The following is a 10,763-nucleotide window of genomic DNA, read 5'->3' as shown; positions in this document are numbered from 1 at the left end:
TTTCTAAGGAATAAAATCCAGAGATGCTGGGAGCCAGACCTGTGGGGATCATGTTCCCTTGGTCTGGTCTTGATCCCAGACAAGAAGGCCTACTCCCTTTCCAGGTGCTCTTGGAATAGCAGGTCCCAGGACATGGATGGCTTGCGATGAAGAGTGAGGGCGGCTGCTGCCATCTTAGTGACCCACTCCACTCACGATTCCTGGACACTCAGAAGGGTATAGCAGGCGCTCGGTGAGAGATGGAGAGGGGAGGGGAAAGAGAGAGGAGGTCAGGCAGTCCTGCTCCAGTCTGTATCTGCCCTTTTCCTACCATTGCCATGACCTCCTCCTCCTCCCTCCTTTGCCCCCTCCAAGGAGCCAGGCTTGCTGACAGACAGATGGACTAATGGACAGATGGTTTCCTTTGTCTGGCTAAATTTAGCAGCTAGTGGAGTGCAGAGGGGACCTATGCCCATCCTGGAGGCCAGCCTCGGCTCTGAGGAGGTTCTGCACAAGGCTCCAATGGGTCTCCTCAGCTCTTCAGACACCCTTGCTTGGAGCACACACATGTGGTCCTGTTAGAGCCTCAGTTCTGACCCCTCAGAAAACAGACTGTGGTGGGGACAATCTTATTTGGACTTGTCATATCCAGAGCATACCCAAAATAAAAAGAAATAAAAACAATTACATTTCTTTTCCCAATTATAAATTCTCTTTTTTTGCTAATAACTTGGCCCAAGTAAGACAGGCAGCTGATAGGAGCAATACACCTTTCACTGGTTCCAAAATGTATCTTTCCATTCGGGCCTCTACTTTCCCATCCTTGCCCCAACTCCAGCATCCCCAGGGATAGACACCTGTGATTGTTTTAGGCATTGTGGGGGGCAGAGATGGGCAGGGCAGGGGTCAGAGTTTACAGAGGACACAGTGCTTTCTCAGTCAGCAGATTTTTTTAAAAACAGCCCCACGAGGTAGGTATTGGAACCATTTTACAGATAAGGAAACTGAGGCTCTAGAAACTGAGTAGCTCCCATGTCGGCTAGTGCCTGGAAAGGAGGCTCCCCAAAGTCTGAGAGTTTGGCCCAGAGTCCACCCCAAGACTCCAGCACTTGAGAGCTGTCAGACCTGCCTTATAAGCCCAAAGGCTGAGTGGCCAGCTCCGGTATTGGGCCAGACCTTGTAGGGAGACAAGGCAGTGCTGCCAAGCCCTCAGCCCCAGGACAGCCTCCACTGCCTGGCTAAATTTAGCAGCTCTATGGAGTGTGGAGGGGGCCTGTGTCCATCCTGGAGGCCAGCTCAGGCCCTCAAGGGGGTTGGCACAGACTCCACTGGGTCTCCTTAGCCATTCAGGGCCCCAAGGTTGCAGGGATGACACCTCTGCTTATAGAGTTCAGTCCAGTCCCGCACGCTGGGCATGTCAGTGTCCCAGGGCTCACTCAATGCCACTCAGCCCCTTAGATGCTCGCTAGAACAGGGCCCTGGGCCAGCCTAACAGAGATTGTCAGAGGGAGGTTGTGGGGGTGGGCATCCACAGGGGAGCCACAGCAAGGGTCCTCATGGTTAGCCTCTCCCCTTGTCCAGACCTTGCACTACTTCTCTGGTCTCTTCTAATCCCAACTGTGAGCCATGACCTGGCTGGAGCTCCTTCTCCCCAGCATCAGAAGCATCATAATCCCCTGGTTCTCCCCCTCCTTTCAGGACATTTCCTCTTGGCCCCAATCTTCTTCCTGTCCCTGGAATGCATGGGGACTCCTTGGGGCTGACCCAGGCCCCTGACCCTCAAACACTGAGCACCCCCTGGGAGGCTTGTCTCCTTGCCTCCTGATGTTACTGAAAGCTGTATACCCACATGGCAGCCGCATACCCACACACCTCCTCTGGCTCTTACCTCTTTCTTTTCTTCTAAATCAAACTGTTTTGAGGTAGAATTGACACACAGTAAAATGTACCCTTCTTAGGCACACAGTTTGATGAGTTTTGACAAATGCATGTAACCCCCCCACCATCATCTGTCACTCCAGAATGTTCCCACCTGGTTTTTTCCTGTCAAACCTTCCTCAACCCCCAGCCCCAGGCAATCGCTGATCTGTTTTATCACTACAGATTTGTTTTTGCCTTTTTTTAGAACTTCATGGAGGTGGAATTGCACAATACGAGCTTCTTTTACTTAGCACAAGAGCTTAAGCTTCATCCATGCTGTTGCATATATATGAGTACTTTACTCCTTTTTATTGCTGAGGAGTATTCTGTTGTATGGATATACCACAACTTGTCCTTCCCGTTGATGGTTATTTGGGTTGTTTCCAGTTTGGGTCAATGAAGAGTAAAGCTGCCATGGACAGCTGGGTTCAGTTCTTTGTGTGGGCATTAGGTCTTCATTTCCTGATTTTGTCCTGTTTCTCAGTGTGGCCCTAACAGGGTCTCTACTACCCCTCTTAGGGTTACAGTGTAGGAGGCATGGGGAATACAACATGGGCTACTGGAAGGGACTGGGCGAGGCCATGGGCATTTTGGCAGCTGCCATCCCTGAGCCAGTGAGAAGTGTGCCAGGGCTTGCCCTGGAATTCCCTTGGGTGAGCGGCTGTGAGGTAGGAAACCTCTGTTTTCCTTGGCTGCTCCATCTTGACCTGTCAGGCTTCATGCTGTGGGCTGGCAAGGCTGGACTTGTGCAGGCCTGCCTATGAGCTCCAGCAGCTGATGGGAGTGTGGAAGCTGGCCGGTCTCCTAGGCAGGTCTTCCGAGCCCTTCTTAGCCCCATGTTCTATCTACCTGCCATGATGAAGCCAGCTACATAGGCTCTCAGAGAGCTTTGGGGTCTTTATCTGTAAAATGGAGCCTTATCCCCTGCCTGGCCCATCTCAAGGAGATGGCTGGGAACCCAGGGAGAAGAGGCGTATGGACTGGGTTTGGGATCTGAGAGGCCTTACTGATGGACCATGCAGAAGGAAGAATCCTTCTGCCGTCCTTGGCTCCCACTGTGAGCTATGCACCAAATCTTGCCCTTGTGCCAAATAAAACCTGGGAGCTCCTAAGGGTGGGTTCTGTCTCCTGCAGTCATGGCTGGCTTTGTGGATGTGTGACCGATGTAGCTGCATGGAACCCCACGCCCAGGAAGGCCCTGTACTTCGTTTTCATACTCTGCTGTCACTGCTATGAAACTTTTAATTTTTAAATAAGGGGCTCCACACTCTTATTCTGTACTGAGCCCCACAAACTACATAGTTAGTCCTAGCTCTGGCTCTGTGGGCAGGGCCTGATTTCCCTTCCCAGGGCAGCTGGGCAGAGGATCAGATACAGCAACTTCATAAGTGAACCTTCCCACCAGAGGAAGGAAATGAGGGAGATGCTCCCAGAGAGCAGGGCCACCTGGGTGAGTCAGCATGTGGTCCCTGGACAATGTGAGCTGAAGGAAGCCTCGGGGAGGTGCTTGAGCTGGACTTAGAAGGACATAGAATTGATGGCATCCTGGGGTTCAAGGAGGGGAAGGAAGACAGCAAGAAACCTCTGGGAGAGATGCAGGGCCCACAGAATAGGCAGGGCTGTGGGCCCCTGATATTTAGGCTCCAGGCCTAGCCGTGACCCAGGCCGACTCATAGGCCCTCCCAGCCTGTTTCCTCAGTGATGACATGTGAATCTTAGCATGTGCAAAGGGGTCTGAACACATGCACAACTAACAAGTGCTGTCCCCGTGAGCAGAGCTGAGCATCTGCCATTTGGGAGTGGCTTAGGAAACCAGTGCCTCTCCTGGTCTGTCTCAGAGGAAGACAGTGATCCCTGGCTGGCAATGTGGGAACCCCAGACCTTGGCTCATGTCTCCTGAGGTAAGAGCATGTGGGTGGTGGCAGCCCAGGTAGACGCCACATTGGCAGACAGTGGAACCACTCTAAGGAACCAGACAGTGACGGTCCTCTGTTGCCACAGGTACTCAACCTTTATTTCTCTACCAACTGCATGTCCATAGATGGGTACAAGGCCCTGCCACCCTTCCCAACCTTAAGATCTCCCTTCCCTTCAGCAGGAGAGAAGCAGAGGATCTCTGTGGGCTGGTGTCTGGGGGAGCCCTGCCCAACTCTCTTGTGGTCTCTCTGGAGACTTTGAGAGAGGGGAGGGACAAGAGGTGGGATAAGAGGCCACAGAACCTGGAGCCCATTTGCTTAATCTTTGCCAAGGGGCAAAAGCTGAGTTAAAAGAACATTTGCATTCACCAAACACTCTTTTCCCATCATCAGACACGGTCCACGTAGACACACATTCCTCCAGCAAGGAAGGAGGGGGAAGACGTGCCCTTGGGTGACTAGCCATTTTTAGTGACATCCTTGCAGCTCATGGGTATGTGGCACTGGGGGCAAAGAGTGAGGCCAAAAGTCTGATTCTGGGGATTCGGAATCACCCAGCCGTGCAGACTATGGTATGGTGCATACGGGGTTGGGCTGGAAGGGTACAGTGACCAGGTAGCCAAGGATGTCTGGGGTCTTAGGCACCAGGGACACAAAGGGCAAATCTGGCCTCTGCTTGGCAGGCTGGGCAGCACCGAGAGAGAGACTTGGCATGTCTCATTTGTTTAGGATGGGAAAATTGGAGTCTGGGAGTGCCCAGAGCAAGGCGGGCAAGCCAGCGGTCTCCTAGAAGTGGATCTTTGCCCTCTCCTACTACCATGTGCCTCTCTCTGACCTCCTAACCCCTGCACATATAAACAGCAAGAGGCTCAAGCCCTTGTGAGTCCTCTGTTTTGTGGAAACAGAGTATAGGGGGCTTGTCTGCCCTCGCTGTGCACAGTTGGGCCCAGATGTACCCCCCTCACCCCTAACTGATCAGGCCCCAGACCAGACACTAAGTGAGAGGTCAGAGATGGCAAAATTCTGGGAGTCCTTCATCAGTATAGAGGCACCAGTCACCAAGTAAATGCCCAGCCTCCAAGCAAGCGGGTGCCTGCTCTAGAATGTGCTCACGGATTTGGGGGTGGAGGTCCATGTCTGGATCTGGCTTCTGGGCAGATTCCTCCCAGGCTGCAGCTCCTGGGCTAGAGCTTCATGGCTGAACTTCCCAGTAGACTCCCAGTTACATGAATTATAGAGCCCCCCAGGCGTACGGAAGCAGGGACAGAGACCCCTGGCAGGGCCCAGTGAGCAAGCGATAAGTGTGATGGCAGTGTGGAGAGTATGGGTGGACGCTTGGGCATCATCAATCTGAGGTACACACTGGAGACTCCACTCTGTTCCCGGCACTCACTTGTGGTCCTTTTCTTCTGGAAGAAAAACCCAAGAGCACACTAAGTACACATTCACACTGGGTCCTTCTAGCTCCTTTCATGCTCCATTTCTCCTGGAACAGTTACATTCTCCACACATTCACCAGTGGATCCCCAGTCCCACTGCATCTCCCAAGGCAGCCCCACTGATGTCCCCTGGACCTCCTTCACTCCACATGTTCTATCAACACCCCCGGGCCACCCCAGGGCATATTTTCCTCTTGATTTTCAATTTGGGGAATAACTACCCAGTATGATGAGATCCAGAAACTGATTGCATCAACTCTTCATTCACCCCATACACTCAGGCCTGCTGATTTTACCACCTACATCTCTTGAGTTCATCTCTTCCCCCTGCTGCCCCCAGGCTTCCAGTCCACTCAGCCTTCCCCTTCAACCCCATCTTAACACACCATCATGCTCCTGCCCCTGGCATCACCCTACAAATCCAGGCTGTCTATCCTCTTTGGTGACTCTCCATTGCCTTCCGAGTAAAGTGCAGGCCCACCTTATACCCTGGACTCTCCCCTGGAGAGTCCTCACTCAGTTTCTCCAGGCCTCTTCTCTCCTCAGTCTGGCCTACTGGCCTCTGCCTGACAGTTGCTCAGCCACACCTGGGTACAGCCAAGAGATGGGGCAAGAGGACCCCCACCGCTGCCCCCTCACCTACCCGCTGGGGCTGACTGGGCATCCGCAATTCTCCCCAGGACACATCCCTCATAAATCACACGGAAGCTGCGAGCGTCAAGCCTCAGCAAAACTTCCCTAAAAGGCTACCAGGCTGACTTGGGAACGTAACAGGGTCCCCTCTCCCACCCCCGCCCCATCCGGCTTTAGGAGGCCCGAGGGACTGCAGCCACATGGGGCAGAGCTGTTTGGGCTTGCAGCACACCATTCCACCTCTCAGATGTGGCCACAGATGAGCAGTCTGAGTCTTTCCTGTGGGCCCCACACCACTCCCTACAGCAGACCGCCACCCTTTCAAGCCAAGCCTCACCAGGACCATAGTCAACATCTCAGGTTAATGCTAGAGGTGGAGGTGTTGCCCAGAACCAGCTCACCCTGGGCTGGCTCATTGTCTCCCCTCAGACCAGCTCAACATAGCTCATCAGCCTCCCTGCCTTGCCCCTCCTATCTGTCCTCCATGGTTTCTCCAGTCTTTTCCATGCTTCCACCCTTCTGTGGCTCTCATTGCCATGAGGATAATGTCCAGGGTCCTTCCCTTGGCATTCAAGCCCCTTTCCACACTCTAGTCTCACCTCTCTACACTGCTCTCTGAGCCCCAGCCCCAGGAGAGACACCAAACCATGCTAGCCTAGCTCTTTCTCCACCAAGTTCTGTCCTCCTCTTTCAAACCTTTGCTTAGGCCTTACCTCTTCTAGAAATCATCTCCAACCTTGCCCCAGCAGGGACTGCTCCCTCCCTAACCCTTCCAACATGCCCCATCCTGTTAGGGGCCCCTTTCCTCCCCCCAGGCCACCATCCTGCAGCCAGTACTGAACAATGCCCAAGACATAGGCTTTTTCCCATTGGCTAAGAAATTTTCTCAAGAAAATACATTGAACCCATTGACAGTTGTGGCTGCTAAGGAAGGCTCTCAAGGAGGACAGAGAAGCTTCCTGAGCTGCCAAAAATGCTTGACCTCACAGATGAGTTAGTGTGATTAAGGCTGGCCAGTGGATTTCCTGGTAGACCCCTGTGCTTCAGCCAGAAATGGGGAAGCCCTGGGCCCCTGAGGATGGAGTTTTAGGCCATCGACCTATTTCACCTTCTTCAGCTCCCTAGGAGTATCCATGGTGGATGGGTCAGAAATAACCATACAGGGAGCAAAATGCCTTGTCCAGCTCCCTGCTACCTCACCCATGATTCCCACAAGGCCTTGCTCTGGCTGAGCCCCTGCCTCCACCCTCAGGGGAGTCCCTCTATGTGTGTCTGGTCACCCTATGGACAGACCTGTGGAGGGTGAGCTTCTCTTTAATAAGATAAAATGTTTACAGTGGTCAGGAAGACTGGCCAGCGTGGGAGATAGGAGCCGATTGATTGCCTTGGCCCCTATGGAATGACAAGTATGTGATCTATTTATAGCCCCCCAACTCCAGGCTCCCTCCCCTGAGGCTGGGACACATTCCTGCCAGAGATGGCCCTCAAGGACCCAGCTGCTCCAGGGCAGGCCTTGGCCATGGCTGGGCCTAATCCAGACCCCCCAGAGCAGCCTGGCCATGGGGCTGCTGCCTTGGCTCAAGCTCCCAGGAACAGTGAGTTTTTTGCCCCTGCTTCTTCCCTGTTTAGGCAGCTCTGACAATGAGAAGATGCTGCCTCCTTTGCCCTTGGGAGGTTCAGAATCACCCTCTCTGAAGCTCCATCACCAGCAGAGGTCAGCAGACTTCTCTACACACTGCCCCCAGCCCTGACCCTGCCATTCTTCCTCCATCACTGGGTTAAGGCAGACCCAGAGCTGTGAGCTCAGAAACAGAGAACCCCCTCTTCCACCCTCCTACAAGGTGATACCAAAGAGGCCAATCCAGTATGGCCTGGAGTCCCAGAGGTAGTCAGTGGCTGCCCACTCCACGTCTGGGAGATTGTCCTGAGAATGCCTGCATAAAGACAGGCTAGGTTCAGAGAAGTCAGAGGCCAAGGCCCAGAGGAGGGTACAGTGGGCCTAGCCATGCAGGGTTGGTGGCGAGTGAAGAGAGGGAGACAGCATGGTCCTGAGTGATGCTCCTGGCCCCTGTAGGGTAAGATCCTGCAGATACCACAGGTCAGAGCCACCAGACCAGAGCTCCTTCTTATCCTCCACTTGGTGATCCAAGAATACTTCTTTCTCTGTACAGACGGAAGCCTGGGAGCAGAGGCAGGTAGGGAGGTAGACAGGGAAGCAGGCTAGAGGCAAGCAGGGTGGGGGGCTTGTCTGCGGCTTCCCACTCACCATCCATGTGGTTCCGGGATAGGTACTTGAGGGCTTCATCAAGCAGGATGACAGGCAGAGATATCTGGAGCACCACCACCCACTGGCGCCCGCTCAGTGGGGTCACCTGGAAAATAAGCTGGGGAGGGGAGACGTTTGGTTAAAGGAAGGACTTCTTGTGCCCCTGCCATCCACCTCATCCACCTGTTTCATACACCGGCTACAACGGACTCTTCCTGAGCATGTCCGAGATGCTCCTTGAGGTGCCGCCTCCAGATCCTTGTCTACCCTCGTTCCTCTGCCAGAAGTGCCCTCCTCCGCCCTCCCCCAATGACCAAATGCTCTTGGTCCTGTTTGAGAAGTGGGAAGGATTCTGTACTGAGAAAGAACAAAATCTTTCCTCCCGCCCTCACCTTGGGAGATTCCCCACAGAAAGAGGTCTTATCTCCACCTCTTTGTTCCCCAAGAGTGAGGGCTCCCATAGCACAGGCTGCCTGTACCAAGCACATTCAGATCTCCCCACTCCCAGTCCTCCAGGCAGCTTCCATAGTAAAAGGGCCACCCTGGTCCTCTCAGTGACCAACCCAGGGCCCAAATGTCACAGGAGGGTTTGGATCCTGTCACAGAAGAGGAGGGCAGGGCAGAAACTCACCGGCAGGGGTGGCACCAGCAGGATGAGAAAGTGCAGGGCCATGGACATGGCCACAGCTGCCAGCAGCCAAGGGTTCAGCCAGGGTGGCATCCGCAGTAGCGACTGGTTCTCTGAGACACTGCCAAGAGCACAGGGTGCTCATCTCAGGCCAGGATGGGAGCAGGTGCTGCTGGGGGCACCCGTCCACCCATGTGGAGGTGTGTGTGGGGTGGCCTGGGGCCTCAGCATTTCCCTAACCGGGCCTACAGACTGGACCACTTTTGGGAGGCCAGTATAGCCAGGAGGAGTGTGTCTGCTCAGCCACACTGGCCTGTCCTAGGGCTTGGATGCCCTTTCTCTGTCCCTCAGACCCAATCTTGGCCCCTCCACTTACTCAGGCCCCAATCTTGGCCCTCTTTGTTCCCTAGATCTCAAGTCTGGCCCACTCGTTCTCAAAACCCACTTTGGGACCTGTCTGACCCTCAGGTCCTAATCTTGAACCCCATGATCCTTAGGCCACAGTCCTGAATACCTCTGACCCCAATTCTGGGCTCTGACTGGCTCTCAGCCTCCACACTTAGGTCTCAACCCCCATTTCTAACCCTCTGCCCAGCCCACCTGTTGAGGGCATTGCACATTTCAATGGTCACCAGCACAGACAAGGCCATGGTTGTGGGAAAGCGTGATTCGAAGACCTCGCAGTCAATGTCGGCAAAGAGTGGGTTGTCCTCGGAGCACTTCAGGAAGTTCCTCTGAGGGCACCAAGGAGGAGTGGGGTGGGGTTGGGGAAAACAGTGGTCAGGGGAGGGGCCAGTATGTGGGAAGAAGGAAGCCTCACTCAAACCACATCTGAGGACATAATACAACCAGTGGGCAAAGTGCTGCCATGCGGTGGACCCAAGGAGGGGTGCCCACCCAGAATGGGGTTGGACAGGCTACACTGTGCCAGGGAAAAGGGAGGTCACCCTGGGGTGGGCGTGCAGAGGGACAGAGGGAGAGCAGCTAGCATTAGGATGGGGAGGACAGAAGAGGGTCTTGGGATCAGAGGGAGGATGCAGGCTTTACTTTGAGGCTTCATGGGGCACCCTGAGTATTGGAGGTGCAGGAATAGGGGTGGTGATTTACTGAGACCACAGAATAAGTCAATGCATATGAAAATCAATCAGCCAAACTGCTTGAATAGAATTCACCTTTGGTGGGTAAACAAAGGCTGCATGTATCCTAATCACTGTTATTAAACAAGATTCTATTCATATCTCCTTCCATTTCTGCCACTGAAATTGAGCTCTACCAGACTTGGCTTTTGCTAGGGCACCTGGGTGGCTCACTTGGTTAAGCACCTGCCTTGGCTTCAGCTCATGAAGCTGTGGTCCTGGGATTAAGCCCTACATCAAGCAGTCCAGCTCCCTGCTCAACAGGGTAATTGGCTTCTCCTTCTCCCTCTGCCCCTCCCCTCACTCGTGTTTTTTTTTTCTCGCTCTCTCTCCCCATCTCTCACTCTCTCTCTCTCTCAAATAAATACATAACATCTTAAAAAAAAAGACTTGCCTTTTGCTTACAACATGGGTTAATGAATTGCTAGGTGCAGGCTTACTACATGGCTTCTTCATAATTAAGCAGCAGCTCTCAGAGCTCTGTAGGGGAAGTGGCTCTTGCCCCTGCAGTCCCAGGGGAGAGTTTTCTTCCTGTTCATAGACTTTGCTCATAGATTCTGCTGTGATAAGATGCTGAGTTGAGGACATGCGTGACAATTTCTGTTTTGTTCTCTCCCACAATACTGGGATGAATGTTCATAACGGTTCAACAGCTCCCTTCTCCAATAATAAAAATCTGTTCCCTGGACTTTCTTCTGAACACAGAGATCTTTTAAGCTAAAGGTTTAAAAACTGGACCCACATGCTATAAAAATAACCCTCAAAGAGAAATCTATAAAATGACAGGCTGTCTGAGCTCCTGTCCAGTAATTAGATCCCTGTTTTCCCACACTGCATAAAAATGGC

General features: G+C 53.3%; 1 protein-coding gene across 6 annotated transcripts in view; it reads right to left on the bottom strand.

The window, feature by feature from the left end:
* Positions 1 to 3,889: 3,889 nt before the first annotated feature.
* Positions 3,890 to 10,763, bottom strand: part of ATP2A3 (ATPase sarcoplasmic/endoplasmic reticulum Ca2+ transporting 3) — a 32,552-nt gene continuing 25,678 nt past the window's right edge. For 2 of the 6 annotated variants that reach the window (XM_041725994.1, XM_041725992.1), the window contains 4 exons: positions 9,382 to 9,515; positions 8,785 to 8,902; positions 8,154 to 8,271; positions 3,890 to 5,224 (listed from right to left, as the gene is read on the bottom strand). In XM_041725994.1, the coding sequence (XP_041581928.1) occupies positions 5,205 to 5,224; positions 8,154 to 8,271; positions 8,785 to 8,902; positions 9,382 to 9,515 (390 nt within the window). In that variant the 3' untranslated portion in view covers positions 3,890 to 5,204. Of the gene's footprint in view, positions 5,226 to 7,111; positions 7,554 to 7,735; positions 7,837 to 8,153; positions 8,272 to 8,784; positions 8,903 to 9,381; positions 9,516 to 10,763 lie in introns of those variants that run through there. The other 4 variants (XM_041725995.1, XM_041725996.1, XM_041725997.1 and 1 more) reach the window with 4 other exon arrangements.

This window comes from Vulpes lagopus, chromosome 12 (genome assembly GCF_018345385.1).
Source record: "Vulpes lagopus strain Blue_001 chromosome 12, ASM1834538v1, whole genome shotgun sequence".
Classification (NCBI taxonomy): Eukaryota; Metazoa; Chordata; class Mammalia; order Carnivora; family Canidae; genus Vulpes; species Vulpes lagopus.
This window is presented reverse-complemented; position numbering and strand designations above follow the sequence as displayed.